This window comes from Misgurnus anguillicaudatus, chromosome 18, assembly GCF_027580225.2.
Source record: "Misgurnus anguillicaudatus chromosome 18, ASM2758022v2, whole genome shotgun sequence".
Lineage (NCBI taxonomy): Eukaryota > Metazoa > Chordata > Actinopteri > Cypriniformes > Cobitidae > Misgurnus > Misgurnus anguillicaudatus.
In genome coordinates, this window is record NC_073354.2 from 24,069,362 (window position 1) to 24,087,185 (window position 17,824).

At 34.5% G+C, this 17,824-nt stretch overlaps 2 protein-coding genes across 6 annotated transcripts in view; both read right to left on the reverse strand.

Annotated features, from left to right (window-relative positions):
- adgb (androglobin) overlaps positions 1–6,118 on the reverse strand; it is a 52,147-nt gene extending 46,029 nt beyond the window's left edge. Inside the window, exons 1-5 of one of the 5 annotated variants that reach the window (XM_055186555.2) lie at positions 5,765–6,110; positions 3,053–3,191; positions 2,749–2,841; positions 669–740; positions 343–540 (exon numbers count right to left, since the gene is read on the reverse strand). In XM_055186555.2, coding sequence (XP_055042530.2) covers positions 343–540; positions 669–740; positions 2,749–2,841; positions 3,053–3,191; positions 5,765–5,841 — 579 coding nt within the window. In that variant the 5' untranslated portion in view covers positions 5,842–6,110. Of the gene's footprint in view, positions 1–342; positions 541–668; positions 741–2,748; positions 2,842–3,052; positions 3,192–5,764 lie in introns of all 5 variants that reach the window. The other 4 variants (XM_055186556.2, XM_055186557.2, XM_055186558.2 and 1 more) reach the window with 4 other exon arrangements.
- A 760-nt stretch (positions 6,119–6,878) lies between these two features.
- The window catches only part of rab32a (RAB32a, member RAS oncogene family), a 33,441-nt gene continuing 22,495 nt past the window's right edge, over positions 6,879–17,824 (reverse strand). Inside the window, exon 3 of the mRNA XM_055187085.2 lies at positions 6,879–8,201. Within this exon, the coding sequence (XP_055043060.2) occupies positions 8,052–8,201 (150 nt within the window). The 3' untranslated portion in view covers positions 6,879–8,051. The remainder of the gene's footprint in view (positions 8,202–17,824) is intronic.

A 17,824-nucleotide genomic window follows, 5' to 3' on the forward strand; every position in this document is an offset into this window, starting at 1 on the left:
GGACCATAGTTGCTCTTTAAATACACTACATACATACCTTGCCAAGTACAGATAAACAGGTTATTACATTAGTCGTGTTGAAAATCCCATAGGGCAGTGCCTCCCAATCCTGGCCCTCAAGGACCCACTCCCAGAACATTTTTTATATGTCTCCTTATTTAAAACACCTGACTCAAATATCAGCCTCCTTCCAAAATGGTAAACATGTCTCCCTAACAAGCTGATAAGTTGAATCAGGTGTGGTGAATAAGGAGACATCTGAAACATTCCGGGACGGGGTCCCCGAGCACAAGGATTGGGAAGCACTGTCAGAGGGCATCCAATACTGTATTGTGGACTTACCATCCAGTAGAGTTTAACAACATACTTCCCATAGGCATTGTAGAGGGGTATATGGCCCTTTCCTGCTTTACATAAGGAGTAAATGTGTTCCCAGGGTCTCCAAGTGTTGGAAACGGTTTCCGCAGAGACAGGCTTTCCCTCTCCTGTATTGCAGACTTTCCACAAAATGTAAATCTCACTAATGATCCATCGCATCAGCTGAGATATCGCCATGTGGGTGAAAAGAAAAACAAGGTGTGACCTAGTGTAAGTTAATGCCAACTATAAGCTTATCATTCTTTGCTATAACAGTAGTATAGAGCATGTGAAATGATTTATGGACTCACCTCACTTGAAAGTAAATGTTCATTTGCAGAGGTAAGGTCAAAAGCAACTTCATTATCCACAACAACAGGAGTCTGTTTTAAGGACAGGACATACATTATGTCAGAAGCAATTCCTGTTCCTGCGGAAGTACGTTCCTGAGTTTGGTTTCAACTTCAATTAAACACAACTGAACCAATAAATCAAAGTCTAAGTTATGTGAACGTTACAGGCAGAGCTGGAACTAAACTCACTATATGAAGGCAAATCTCTTGAAGCACGAAAGGGGAACAATAAATTATGTCTATTGTCTACTGTATATCTTGAGCACAATGTCAACTTTATAAGTATATACTAAAACACTGTACAATGTTTTTATATACTAGAATTATGTACTATAACTACATCATCATAGACCCTCCGATCTTCTGGAGCATTTTTTATTAAAAAAGTAATAAAAAAAAAACATACATTCGACTTACAGGAATCGCAACTATCATATTTTCCACAGTTGTTGCAATGGATAAAAAACAGGTGACCTTTAATTCTGCAAATTAAACACCTAAGATACAACTGGTATAATATAATTGTCCTCACTAGGTAGTGGCTAGCTTCAAAAAATAAAGTACAAATATTTTTTATTAAGGCGCAGTGTTATACCACTAAATTCGATTTTCAAATATTAAATAATGAAAACGTTTCGTATTAAATATTTAGTATTGATATTTTCTATTTCAGGGAATTTTTTTCCAAGCTCTGATTACTTTCTGACCCTGCCTTGTGATTTTGCTGTTTGTTGTGACTTTTATTATAATCCCATGACTTGTGCTGGATGTCCAAAATTATCGAAATGGCAGAACAAATATTGAGCTGAGCATGAGGTTATTCAATTAAAAGCCTGAAACCCATAAACAGATTTTTTTTTTCAGTTAGGCGAATCACAGAGGACAGAACATTTTCTAAAACAAAGAGCAGGGTCAACACTAAATGGTCATATATGCTTTTAAAGGTTTAGTTCAGCCAAAAATGATATATAAACCCATGATTTACTCACCCCTAAGCCGTCCGAGATGCATATGTCCATCATTTTTCAGACGAACACATTTTTTGAGTTATTTTAGAAAATGTTTTAGATCTTTCAGTTAATCAAATGTAAAGTTACGAGGTCCACGCCCTTCAAGTCCAAAACATTTGCATCCATACTTCACAAAATAAATCCAAACGGCTCCACGATGATAAACAAAGGCCTTCTGAGGGTAATCCTTGCCGTTTTGTTGTAGAAATATCCACATTTAAAACTTTATAAAAGAAAATAACCCCGTAACTTTACTGTTTAGCAGCTGGAAGATATAACTGAAAATGTGTCTGTCTGAAAAACGACGGACACAAGCATCCCGGACGGCTTCGGGATGAGTAAATCATGGGTTTATTATCATTTTTGGACGAACTATCCCTTTAATGTATGTTGTTTGGTTAAGTCCCCATGAAATCAAAACTGACAATTCTTATTTTTAATGGAAAATTACAGTGTTTATTATAAAGTGAACATCCACCCTCTTGTGGCGATCATTCTGTGATTACGTCAGCTAGTCTGCTTGAGCAGAAGCATTCTTTTTTCCAATCAATTCACAGTGGAAAACACAAGCCAGGCCCACAATTGTCCTTGTGTGATATTCTGTTTCACTCTGAAGTAAGAAAAGTCGATTGCGACTTTCGGTTCACAGGGATTTTAAAGTACTGCATAATGAAGGGCGTGGCCACTTGAGTGACAGGTTGGATTTTCACTGCTGTCACTACCGTTGATCTAGGTGGGCGTGATTTCAGCAACCGGGCACCTCAGCTCCACATAAGTTCCGCCTCTTTGCCCATTTCCGGGCTTATCCGAGAGTGATGCACTGTAACGCACTGTCAAGATGCCAATGGCCAGCTCTGCCCAATTTGGGTTTCAAAAATGCTCTTCAGAAACCTATGGGTGACCTCACGGATACTACAATACATTGTTTTATACAGTCTATGGTCAAGTCGTGACAGTAAAATTATACAGTATTACATGTAGAATGCGTTTAGGTGCTGATAGTATGTTAGTGACACTTCTACTCTTACCTTATTAACTATGTATTCTGAAGGACGTTTCCAGGTGTGAACTCTCAAAGAGGCTGGAAGTTCAACTTTACCCTCTGGATCATCAAAGAGGTTCTGACAATGTTGAAACATAAAAAGGCTCAGTACAGTTTTGGTTCAAATGGAAAAACACGTGTTGCCAAGTAATCCGACACATCAATCGTAATGTCACCGCTCAGCTGTTTGCTCAAATAAATCTAACATTGTCCTAAAATTTATTCAGTTGGGAGTTCAGTTAGGACAAAGATATTGACTATCTGATAACTTTTAATTCATTGATACTAACCTTGCTGTCCTTAGAAGCTTTCACCGCATCCCATTTCTCAGCATTAACCTCAGTGTCATTCCACTCTGGCCAGAGAGGCAGGTGGCTCCTCTGTGGTTCTCCAGGGCCTTCTGATGAACTGACCACTGCTGAAGAAGCGCTACAGACAGTGCATGACTTTAAAGCATATGCTTGATATTTAAAGGAGCGGTGAATCAAATACTCAATTTTAACTTGATAATCTGTTATATAAGAGGTCATCATACTTAAATGAACATCCTGCAAGTTTCAAAACTGAAAACGTCCGTGCTACTGAAATATAACAGTTTTTGGCAACAGCAGTATACACAGTAAGTAAAACATTTTTTACTTGATTTAAGATAACGTTACTGCGTTTCACTATTGCTTTGTAAAAAATGTCCTGTTGTAACATCCGTGTCTAAACACGTATGTTTGACTGTTTTAATTTACTAAAAACATTAAACGATTAATAAAGCCGGTGCAACACTTAACAATACGACTGTAATATAACGGAAGAAATATACAAAGTTAGTGATAAGTAAGGACTTACCAGCCGCAATTTAGATTCTGATGCCCGTTTACTGTGTTGTATACTGTAATTTAGGAAAGTTGCGTTTGAAAGGTCCAACAATCAACAAAGCTTTTTTATCATGTAACTGTGGTATGTAACGTTACGTACATGTAAGAGCAACCTCACAAGCACAATAGAAATACACAAAGTTATTAATAAGGACTTATCAGCCGCGGTTTAGATTCTAATGCGCGCTTACTGTGTTGTATACGGTAATTTAGTCACGTCGAGTTTAAAGTTTGTTTCTACTTTACTATACGTATTGTCATTTATGTATATCATCTTTAGCACACAGAATCTTTTGTGGCTCAAATATATGTGTTCGGCTGCTATTTTTACACATTAATGTTTTTAAAACATTTCCCCACATGTAATGACGGAGAATAAACCTGTCCAATCATAGCAGTGGGCGTTTACGTCCAGGTCTTCAATGCGGCTCGCCCCTTCAAACGAAACATTTCTCCAGAGAGACACTAATCCATGTTAATAGCATATTACTTATGGCTTTTGATGTTTTTGAACGTAAAAACCACGCGAACATCATAAGTAGACCTCAGACAACAGTAAAACAATAAAATCGACAAATTCATGGCCCCTTTAAAGTGATGACTGCATTTATTGAGTTCTTGCAGATACAGCATTTTCATATGCATAATATGCCAATCATCATAAGAAAGAAACTGGTCTTTCTTAAAGGAATAGTTCACCAAACTATGCAAATCCTCTCATAATTTATTCACTCACATGCCATTTCATATGACTTTCTTGCTTCAATTGAACACAAATACATTTTTTATATGAATTTAAAATGCTGTCACGTTGCATTAAAATGCTGTCACATTGCTGTCACTGTTACGTAGATAACATTGAATCTCATTGGTTCTTGCATATCTTGTTGTTATATGCGTTTTTCATGAGGCACACTAGAACCGGTATTATCGATGTGCCACTATATTCAAGTTTACCAAGCTGATATTTATGTTTTAGTGTATATACATGACATATCAATGACAAAATATACTCAATTGCTAAATATGTTTTCTCTTATAAATACACAATTTAGCTTCAGAAGACATTTATTAACCCATCTGTATTACTTAAAGGCAGGGTCCATGATCTCTGAAATTCAATGTTGACATTTGAAATCACCTAAACAAACATGCCCCTATACCCCAATAAAATCTGGACCCTCTTTTGATAGACCCGCCCCACACATACGCAAGCCAGGCAACGATGTCGTTTAGTAGACACGCACCTTACTGCTGATTGGCTAAAAGTGTGTTTTGGTAGTCGGCGGCCCGAATCCCTTTTTCAAAGCGTTTTTTCCGAAAACGTGCACTCTGCCTTGAAAATCTGACTTTTTCCATGTTTAAGTGCTATAATTGGATCCCCAGTGCTTCTATTAATCTAAAAAATGTGAAAAAGATCAACCCAGTTACTTAGGTTTGGTAAACCATTCTCCGCAACCATGTGAAAAAATAGATAATTAAAATTTGGCTCCCCTTGTGATGTCAGAAGGGAATAATACCGCCCCTTAATCTGCACTATCCAACCACAACCCTGCCATTTAGTACAGATATCAGCTCATTTGCATTTAAAAGGACACACCCAAAAACAGCACATTTTTGCTCACACCTACAAAGTGGCAATTTTAACATGCTATAATAAATTATCTATATGGTATTTTGAGCTAAAACTTCACATACGTACTCTGGAGACACCTAAATTTATTTATTCTTAAAAAAGTATTGTGAATGTCCCCTTTAAATGCTCTTTAAATGATTTTGCTGGCTTCATATAAAAGATTACATAAACAACATTACGTTAATGATATATCTATGTAACCTCTGTGTGACCTCCAAAACTCAATGAAAATGCGATTTTGCTTTGTTAATAGTAGATAAATAATGTTGTTAATACAATGGGCCCAAAGTGATGGGCACCCAAATTGTACGTAAACCAACTGCCCAAACACAAATGTAGGCAAAATGTATGTTAAATAACGACCTACAATCTTTTCAGACGGGGGAAAAACACAACATAAACACGACTATGTGCTGTTAGTTTTATTGTTTGTCATTTATCTACAATATAGAAATATTTCGCGGCGAGATTATAGGATGAATCTGCACGGATCTTACTCTTTTTTGGGAGATTGTCCTGGCGAAGAAGCGACGAGGCTCGTTGACGACGCTTTTTTCTTGGATGTTTTCGACATTGCAGTTGTGTGTTGGGCCTGTTTCTAAGCTAAAAGTTCATAGTTTGAAGAAACACTTGGCTGTCTAAAGCGGAGAAGCTCATGGTAAACACAGGCTCTGAGACTGAAGGAAAAGTTTGCTTGTTGCCAGGCGACAGGATCGCTGGGGATTGCCGACAGCTCGAGCTCACTGGGCTTTATTAGCACATCACGCCAATGAACTCCAGCTATAACTTGAGTGTTTTTCAAATGTACGTCTAAAGACTATGCAAAATAAAAAATAGCTGCAAGGACATCAAATGTTTCTCATGTCCTTATTTGCTCCGCCATAAATGACTAATCGCTAAGAAAGTAAAGATTTTTACTACAGCTGCTCTAGTTTACCTATGTAACGTACTGTAGTTAAACCACAAATGTACCACACAGCCTAACTAAAATAGCTGTATTTAACCATGATATGTATATGTGAAAAAGTGGTAACAAAATAGCCCCACATAAAAAAATCTGTAGTAACTGTGGTAAACTGTATTAATTGATACACGATGTTAGATGAGCCTATGCTTTAGTATCCTGTAATAATCAATGTAAATGTATAAACTAATAAAGTTAAATAGCTACCGTGGTAATTTACTATGGTAAGATTCAAAACACTATACACTGTAGTTTCATTCATCAATCCACCAAATACATCCCATAGGTAATAACCATAATCATATTTTAAAAAATATTAAACTATGGTTCCTGTTTTGAGGCTATAAGGTAAATTTGTGGTTACTAATAATAAAACCCAATTAATAAAATCAAAAACTATGGTTACTATAGTTTAACCATGGTTAATTTTTATAACATGGTTACTACACTTTCATTACAATTAAACCATGGTTAATTTGCTTCACCAGTGAATTCTCCTAAACCTCTTATAAACTCCAAACATCACCAATTACAGACTTTAACTACATACTGCACATTTTACAATTTTAGCACAGGACCAGTAATAAAAAAATGTGTATTCACAGAACCATCAGCTTACAAGAAAATACAGAAAACCTCTGAACAACTTCAGTTTAAAAAGTTTTATTCTCACTGTTAAGAAACAAAGGCATATTTGCCTCTATTAATTGCAGTATAAAGGCATGACCAAAACAGGTGCCCCATCCCTCATTCAGTACCAAATAAAACAAATCAACAAATTTGAACATAACGTGAGCTAGAGATAGACATACTCCTGGAGTAAACATAGGCTCATGATAGAGGACTATTCATTCTTTTTGACATTTTTATTTGCATAAGATAATTTTATATGTGAAGCATAACGATTGATGATGACACAGATTCTTCTGACAGCCACAGTTTATATTTACTATGCCTTGGTACTATATGTACTATTTTGCTATAAATTGACATCCTGAGAACCTTTTCCTGCTAAATGTGGGAAAGATATTCCCACTAAGAGAGTCATACCTTAGAAAACAGAGATGCTCCATGTAAAATGAAAGTTCTGTCATTATTTACTCTGCCTTCTTTAATTGGACCTTTCTTATTAACAACGTGTAGTTAGCAAAAATCCTATATGTGGATGGGACCAGAAGTTGTCAATCTCTAAAACAGGTCAGAAAAGCACCATAAACAAGTAATTATAAGTTCTTGTGCACTTTTTTCTGAGTCTATAATTTTCTAAGACACTTAGCTATTAGTAATATTTACTAAGTCTACACTTAGAAAGATAGGAAAGTAAATAAATAATAACAGAATTGTCATTTTAGGGGTAACTATTCTTTTTAAACTGCTTACCTTTTGTAATAGTTTAATATATTTCCAGGCAAATACTTATACCAGTATTTGCCTGCTTTGACATTTATTAAGCTTCTTTCACTATATGCAATCTTAAAAACATTCATGCAAGCAAATAATTTGCTTTACATTAAAAAAACACTACATACCACATTTCATGGTACAAAACTGTCACAGACCAAGAATGACACATATAAACTGGTTATTAAAAGCCATAAGAAAGATGTTTCCTACAAATAATCTGTCATTTGGCACTGAGGTCTTTTCCTTAGGTGGACAAAACTGAGAAGAGTTAGCCTCTTGTTATGTACACTATGTGACCCATGTCAGAGGTTTTCTCTTGTGGGATGCACGGTGGGGTGGTAGTGTAGGGTGGGGGCATCGTTCCCTGACCTCCTGCTTCCACTGTGGGTATAATGAGACTGGCAAGTGCATCCGCATTAGCAACAGCCTGACTTGCTTTCAGCAGGCACAGTGTGTTGGTCCAGTTTTATTTTGTCACCATTGTTCTCCTCATATGGAAGGCCTCTGTCAGTTAGAAGAATGTTCTCCACCAAGAATCGGGCAGCTTCATCAACATTTATATTATCCTGTAGTGAACAGAGAAAATATTAAGTTAATATTAAATATCATACTCGCTTTACTTCCCTAATGCACATTCTTGGTCTTGCTTTTAAGGAATTATTTTTGAATATTATTCCAAACAAAATGACAAAACTCTTGAGAGTGAGTAAATAATGGTGAGCTATCCCTTTAAGAAAGTAAAATGCTGACTTTAAAAAGACATTAAGAACAAAAAGATCAAAATCTGTACAACAGGAGGGATGCACAAGGTTTGACAGATAGTGCTCAATGAATCCGGAAATGAATGGGTAGGAATAAATACGCTTCTGTGTGAATGAATCATGGTTAAATGTTTGACATGCTGTTAAAGCCAACCTTCCAGAACATTAGGATCAATTACACTTCTGTCAATAGACATTACTTGTTAAGCCAAATTGATGGTGTGTGGTGAGGCTCAGCCTTTAAGAGGTACTTCAGGATAATGTTGGACTGATGTCGTCCACCTACACCATGTCTCCTTGTACTCATCACTCACATCCAGATTCAAACCATTCACTCTTTCAAAATGATTTACAGCCCTCTATCCTTAAGCAATTTTTGAATTTAAAGCGAATGTGTAAATGTTGCTGACTTGAGGGAAGGTGGAAGAAACCGACAGGTTAAACAAAAGCCAGCCAGCTGTATTTGTCAGTCATCCAGAAAATTGAACACAATACGGGTGGCACAGGCATGCTGTGAGGCAATTATTGTTTGTGTGAAAATGTCCAGCATTATTTGAATGGGAAAGAAACAAAAGGAAATACAAGCATCAATTCATTATTATCTAGCTCTACAGTTTTGTATAAGTACAGATTTTATTTTCCCTCCCAACCTCTATGATCAGTGAGCAAACAGCATCTGCTGGTTCCATGACAACAAGGTACAAAGTGGATTTCTAGAAATTTCTCTGTTGATCTGTGGTGAAATGATCTTCTAACCTTGATCTTCTGAGACCATCCCATCTGTGAAGAAACAGCCAAAGCCGCACGTGTTTTCTGTCAACACTTAAACTACAAATAAACTTTGACACTTATCAGACTCATTATATCATCTGCACTCTTATAGCCCCAGCTTACTCTTGATACTTGTGAATATTGTTGCCTTTTGTAGGATAAATTGCTTGTACTTTTCATAATTTGTAAGTAGCTTTGATAAAAAGCATCTTCTAAATGATTACATGTAAATGTTTTTTTATCAGAGGTAAATAACGTTTAGTGTTTTTTATAGTTGTGAACACAACAAGTGTGATGTTATGATTAGGGCTGTCAAAAGATTAATCGGGATTAATCGCATACAAAATAAAAGTTTGTTTGCCTTTAATATATTTGTGTGTGTATTGTGTGTAGGCTAATTATCATCTATATATAAATACACACATGTAATATCCATTTAAGAAAAATGATGTTTATGTATATATTTTTTATTTATATATAATATAAAATATATTAAAATCTAAATAAATATTTATATACATGTAAATGTTTGTTAGATACATATGCATGTGTGTGTATTTATATATACAAAATAATTACACACTGTGCAAACTTTTATTTTGTATGCGATTAATCGTGATTAATCTTTTGACAGCCCTAGTTATGATCACTGTTCTGTAAGCAAAATTATTGTGATGCCACAATCATAATAAAGAGATAAATAATAGAATTAGGTATCTTATGCTTGGAATGCTTGATTCTGATTGGCCAGTAGTGACATTTGCAGGTTTGTTATTCCCAGATAACACAACCGCTCAAAACTAATAAGAAACGGAAAACCGGATGCTGCAAATAATTTTGACAGGTACAGTTTAATAGTACACAAAATTTTTATATAAATATGTCTTTTAATAACATATACTATTATATTTACAAATTAAGTAAATATTTATTCATATTTATAGATATTTATAAATAGCGTGTTTGTGACATTTGAACATCCGTCTTATCTTAAAACCGGAAAAGGTATGTATTCATTAAAAATGAGCAAATCAAATATTTCTAATCAACAGTGGCGGCTCGTGACTGCTCATCCGAGGGGCGCAAATTCAAAATAAGTTTTCTGACTTCCGAGTGTCATGTGTGTTGCTTGCGTTTTCAAAATGTGTGCGTTAAGTGAACCATGTCCATCACGTGTTTTGCCAAAATAAGTGCCTGCTGCTGCACATGCGTCAAAACCGTGTATGATAAAAGAGATGCTCACGTTCACAAAATACACGCAAGACACTCCCTTAACAGTAAACACTGATTACGCATGAGATTATGCTAGTATCTGGCAAACGCGAGCCTCTCTTTTATCATAAACCCCTTAGAACACACACACACAGAGCAGTGGGCAGTCATCCCCACAGTGCCCGGAGAGCAAGGGTTTAAGGTTAAGCTGAGGTAGATAGCCGTGTAACAAGCAGGATAATGTACAGGCAGGCGGTTGTTATCGTGAAATAAGCCCCTTCAGTGTGATACTTTTTTTTTGCTTCATTTAAGTACAATTAAAAAGATGTAAATTATGTTTTGTGTGTGTGTGTGTGTACAAATTTTTATGTTTGTTATAAGAATCATGAGATTGTTGTGCATGAAATAATGTGCATGGGGTATTGTGAAACTTGTTTGAACTGTACTCACAGACATGCTATGAAATTATGATAATCGATTTGAACTACAGAGCTCGCAGAATCCCTGTGGCCTGCCCACAGGGTGATACATGGTGTATGCTCAAAAAACAAACACTCTCTCAGTCTCTCACGGTTTCTAATCTGAATTTTTTGCAAATGTCTGGAACATCTTTCAATGTAATTTCTCTCCAGAGGGACTGGCTTGTGTTTCATTCAGTACTGAATTGTGAATGCCTTATACATTCCAATTCAGTTCTAGTATTGAAATAGATATTTTTAAGGTAGCAAACACAGAACTATGACTGGCTTATAAAAATGTTAATTGAATAAAATAAATTAATATAACTACTACAGTAAGTGTAGTTTGTAACCACACATCTTATATTCAGCATATAGTAGTGTTATGTTAAAATCTATATTATATGCCAAATATAAAAGTTGCTATTTTCATTTACACTGTTTGAATATATAACATCAGTAAATGCATTAGCTAACATGAACAAACAATGAGCAACATATTTTTACATTTTCGATAATGTTACTTAATACCAATACAATTGTTCATTGTTTGTCATTGTTAGTATTGTGCATTAACTAAAGTTCATAAATACAACTTTTACTACAACTTTTTCAATTTGTAGTAATAGTAAATGTTAAAATTAGCATGTACTATGACTGCAAAAGTACAGTACTGTCAATGACATGTTAACTATGTTAAAAACCTTACTGTAAAGTGTTACCATATATTTAAATAACACACATTTTTCATGTTTATTTTATATATAGATATATTATTTATTTAATCACATATATTTAATTAATAAGTAATTTTTGTGCCATTTTTGCCTTTATTTAATTGACAGTAAGTCAGGAGAGGAAATGAGAGTACAGGGTGGAGAGAGGGGTACGGGATCGGCAAAAGTGAAAAAAGAACAACCCAGTAACTTAGTTTTGGTAGACCATTCTCTGCAAGCATGTGAAAAAATAGGTCATTAAAATTTGGCTCCCCTTGTGATGTCAGAAGGGGATAATTTCACAACTTCATCTGCACTATCCAACCACAGCACTGCCATTTAGTACAGAGATCAACTCATTTGCATTTTAAAGGACACACCCAAAAATGGCACATTTTTGCTCACACCTACAAAGTGGCAATTTTAACATGCTGTAATAAATTATCTATATGGTATTTTGAGCTAGAACTTTACATACGTACTCTGGGGACACAGTCTTGTGAAATGTCCCTTTAAAGGTGCAGTGTGTAAATATTAGTGACATCTAGTGGTGAAGTTGCGATTTGCAACCAATGGCTCAGTCCACTGCTCTTCCCTCACTTTTGAAAGGCATAGAGAAGCTACGGTAGCCACCACCAAAAAAATGTCATCGACGGAGACAAAAGTTTGTCCGTTAAGGGCTTCTGCAGAAACATGGCGGCACAAAATGGCGACTTCCACGTAAGGGGACCCTTTATGTATGTAGATAAAAACGTCTCATTCTAAGGTAATAAAAACATAACGGTTCATTATAAAAAGGTCTTTATACACCCCTGATAATATAGCTTTGTATATTACTTTGCATTTCTGTCAAGAGATCATTTAAAAATTACACACTGCACCTTTAAGGGTAAAACCTCAAAAAAAAAAAAAAACTAGTGACAGGAAGACTCCTCAGACATTGTCATACAGTCAGCACAGGCTTGTTTAAACACAAAAAGGTTGTCATAGATGAGAGCTGACACATTAACCATCAACACACAAGCATGCGTGTGCACACAAATGCACGTGACAGGTGCCAGAGCTGAGCTCCCTGCCAGACATCTGTGTGTTGAGTCCCTAATGGTGAGATCTATTTCAGAAACATGTGCTTATGCAGACTGAGGGCTGTGACACCTTCTGTTAAACAGTGAGGTCCAGACACCACCATAGGCAGATTGAAACCCAACAAAATAGCACTTTTTAAATAGCCAGACATGTGACTAGAAATCTTTTATGGGGTACAATCAAGCAGGGTGTTAAATACCTACCCAAATCACATACTCCTCTAGACAATGTATTCCCTAGAGTTAACAGATTGACATTTCCTTCTCCCTGCTCCTATGTTTTCTTCTTTTCCCTTTAGGCTATTTCTTTACAGCCGTCAAACAAGGACTCCTTCAGCAACTTTGTTTATCCATCCGGCATCCCGCAGTTATGTGTGTTTGTGTATAGGAAAGAAAGGGGAGATTGATACGCAAAGAAAAATATCAGTACACTGTTAACCCAGAAATTGTCTTTACTCAAACAATCAAGGAAAAATCATTAATATTTTCTGTTTTGAAGCCAAAGCTTAAAAAGTTTCGTTGATTTAACTGTTAACCTTACAAAATCTATTAAACTAAAACATTTAAGTAAAATGAACTTAAAATTATTAGTTCATGTTGTGAGGAATACCCATAATCCTTTGTGCCTGACTATTTAGATTATTTTTTGCTTTTTCACAAATTAAAAACTGATAAGAACTTTCTCTATTCAAATATTTGTTAATAAAATGTCATATAAGTTCAAGCTCTTATATTATTGATGTTGTTTTGTTGTAAATTATAATTTTGTGAAGTCACCGTTCAGGTGATCAGTGTTTCCGTACATGAACCCTGTTCAAAACATTTTATTGTATTTCTCTCCACTGTACTTACAATGTATGTCAAAACACACTTTTTGTGTGTTTGTGTGGAGAATCACGTTTATTCAATGATTGACTTAAAGTCAGTCATTAATTTTTGGTATAATAACATTTATAACATCAAAAGTAATATAAAGTGAAGTTATAAAACTAAAACTAAAACTAAAGTTATATGCAACAGGTTTCCTCACACATTTCTAGTAATGTCATATAATCTGGGTTAAGAGTGCATTGAAAGAAATTAAAACATTAAGTACATTAAACTTAAAATTAATTGTTATTTCAACCAGGCAAAATCAACTTTTTTAGGGCAACGAGTTTCCATAAATTTTTTAGGTTCAATCAACCTGTATGGGCTTACAGTGTAAGGGTGCTGATGTAAGACTGTAAACACGTCTTAACTCATCCAAGCTTCAGGTGATCATTTTAGATCGGTGACCATGTATCTTGACAGCCCATTTGTTATAAAACAAGTGAAACTCATAATAGAGTGGGTACTAAAAATCTTCTTTTATCTAGAAAGAACATGATCTTAATGACACATCTCTATTGGAAAGTGTGATCCCCAGTGTTTTAAAGGAAATGTTTCTCGGTTGTCTTAAATAACCAAATGCATGTTAATTTTCTGCCTGTACAAAGTTTTATAGGGAGGCTGAGGTAAATATTGCTAAGGTACAGAATACTCATGCATTCATATGACTTGATTATTGTAATGTACTTCTGGATGATCTAAAGCAGGTCCAGAGAATATGTGACTAAATCAAAATTTATTATGAAAAGTAAAGTTTCCAATTTCTAATGATATTATGGAAACACTTTACACAGTAAGGTTGTATTTGTTAACATTAGTAAATATAAGCAATAGTTTTTTAGACCACTCTAAAAAACGATTTGTTGGTTCAACCTAAAAAAGTAAGTTACATGGCTGCCTAAAAATTTGGAGTTAATTCAACTTAAAAATATTAGTGAACAACAATTTTACACAACTTTTTTAATTTAACTAATATTTTAATGTTGAATTGAAAATGTTTTGTTTATTAAGTTATTCGCAAAGTTACAGTTAATTTTGCGACACGTTTCTGAAAGGACTTCACTGAGACAATAAGAGCAGAATGCATTACACTCAAAAAATTTTTTTTGCAATTTGTCCAATTTACTTAAATTAATTAAAAGTTAATAAAACACAAAAAAATGTTGTCTTAATTTTATCATGTTCAATCAACTTACATTTAAAAAATTACATTAACTTAATCATTTCATGTTGGGACCACATGGATGATTTTTGTTGATATTACTAACTGGGCTTTGGATGTATTTCCAGCATTTCCCACTCATTTTTAAAATAAAGTTTTATTTTATGCATTTTAGGTAAAGAGAATGACTTTATAGCAGTGGTTTTCAATTCCAGTCCTCGGGCCCCCCCTCCCAGAACATTTTAGATGTCTCCATATATAAAAACACCTGATTCTGATCATCAGCTCGTTAATGTGTTAATTAAGGAGCCGATGAGTGAAATCAGGTGTTTCATATAAGGAGACATCTAAAACATTCTGGGAGGGGGGGCCCGAGGACTGGAATTGAAAACCACCGCTTTATAGTGTTTAATGTTGGTTTATCTTATCTTGATATACAGTAGGACCTGACAGTTGGTTTAATAAGAAATTCTTTGGTTGAATTAACTTGTTTTTGTCCTCGTTGAACATACCAAAACTAATTGCGTGGAAAAGTTTTCCTTAACTGAACTAAGTTCATTGAACAAGATATTTTTATGACAAATTTTTTTTTTATTAAGTTGGTGCAACAAGTTTATTTGTTTAAATTAACTTATTCTATTGTTGTTGTACAAGTCTAAACTTATTTAGTGGAAAAGGTCATTCAATTAAGTTTTCATACTATTTTTTAAAATGTATGTTTGTTTCCTTAATTTTGCAAAAAGTACAACATTTTGTTTCAATTGGGAGTGGACACAAAAAAAACATGATACTTTAAAGTTTTAAATGATGTATAAATTATGTTCAAAATCAACACAGAGTATTTTGAGTCTCTTTTGCAATGATAAAAACGCAAACCCTTGGTGTTGAACCAACAAATAATTTTTTACAGTGTACTTCTTAATCTTTGTTACTGTAGTGTTGGTTAATGCCAATACAATCGATCATGTTAGTTCACTGTGCATTAACAAATTATAAGAGTTACAAATTTTGACATCAAATATGTATCAGTAAATGCTAAAATTAACTTGAACTAAGATTAATAAATGACGTCAAAGTATTATTCATTGTTAGTTCAGGTTAGTTAATGCAGTAATGTTAACAAATACACTTTATTGTAAAGTGTTACCAATATTAATGTTATATTTCTATTCCAAACTGTTGCAGAGACCAATGATGGGGAAAGTTACTTTTAAAAGTAATGCATTACAATATTAAGTTACTCTCCAAAAAGGTAACTAATTGCGTTACTTAGTTACTTTTCATGGAAAGTAATGCTTACGTTACTATTGTATTACTTTTTCTTACTTGGCTGAGCTTGATCTCTTTTAGGCCTTGCAGGTGGCTCTTATGACTGAGAAGTTCTGCATTCAGAAATTGCATTTTCCATAGCAAAAATGACTGAAACTGTTCCTGCTCAGGCGTGCACACATAGAGTTCGTAAATCTACATTAATACGTTCAGTTTTTTGCAGTACATTGTTTTTTTACTGAAACGTATAAAGTAATGCACTACTTTACTCGTTACTTTAGAAAAGTAATATTATTACATAATGCACGTTACTTGTAATGCGTTACCCCCAACACTGGCAGAGACATCATTTAATTATAACATTTAACAATAGCTTTAACTATTTCTATGTATAAAAGACATTTTGGTACAGGTATGCGAGTGTGCAGACTTTCATTTTAATTTTTCGATCTTTAGGCTGCTTTTGGATCTATGCACCATTGCCTTGCTGAGTAAATATTAAAGATATCAAGGATTTATTTTCACGTAATATTATTTTCACTATGTAGGGTAATTTATGTAGAAAACATTAAATTATAAAAAAAATAACTTTGGGTGGGTTTTTATAGGCAGTGTCACAAATATAAACTCACCCTACTTATCTTCTGATAAGACCACGAAGAGCTAAATCCACTGGAGGTGGGAGAACATTTTCCAACATGGCTATTTAGTTTTAGGACAATCTTCCTGGGAGTGTTTGAGGCTCAGACACGCTCTCTTTCTTTAAGCCCACACTGTAGACGTGTGTTTAGCCAGGCATGTCGTTCAAAGACCATAGTCTGCTTTTAATCCTCCTGCACCCATGTTTTTAGCTTGCTTTGGGTGTTTGTGAGGTACTATTTTTTGTAAAGTTCCTTTAGAACAATATGTTTGAAAGTGCTATTTAAATAAATAAAAGGTTGCACAATAGGACGTGAATCCATTTCCGGTCATCACCCAATCTCTTTCCATCTTCCCATTCCTCCTTTTCCTGTTACACCAAAGATTTTAAAACAACACCCTACTAAAAACATGGCCTAAAGATATGACACAGAGGCGCGGGAAGATATTTTCGGTAGGGGGTGCTGGGGTGCGGATGCGGCGGGGGGGGGTATAGGTATAGAATTCTAATTCTAAAATTCTATTTTCTGCTACTATCCTCTGGCCGGGCCGTTGATTAAGCATATTTTTTAATCATTACTTTATTAGCCTCATTGGGTGGGGAGAAAACTATGCCATATTATCAGAAATATTATATCATCATCTAAATCATCTTCATCTAAATAAATAAATAATCAGATATTCGTTTAAATTTTCAAATAACAGTATGCTCTATTAAAAATCAGTTTTGACTTAGTTCAAAACCAGCAACATGATTTTAAACAATAATGTAATTAGAAAGATTTAATTCAAATGTTTCAGTTGTTATTTGCTTACTTTATTTTTATTTTAATTGCAATTCATGTCATAGTAATCTTCAGTTTAAATTTTGCTTTTAAAATGTTACATTTTCATATTTTTTATCTATTTACTTATTTATTTTATATTCACCTAGATTGACAATAAAGCTTGCTTCGACTAGAAGTAAGTAAAAGATCATACCAGAGTCACACGGAGATACGGAGTTATTAACGAATATTTTATTATCAGAGTGCAGCATTTTATCAAGGCTTTCTGGTCTAATTAAATAAAACGGAAAAAAACTAAAAGGGTCATTTTTAAAGTTGGGTTAAAAGAATTTTGATATTAGCAGCGTTTTTAAGATTTTAAACTAATTCCAAAACAGCTCGCGTTTCTAAATAAGGCTTGCGCCGAAAATTTCATTTTATAGATTGCACTCATTCCCTTCACACACATATTATTCGTG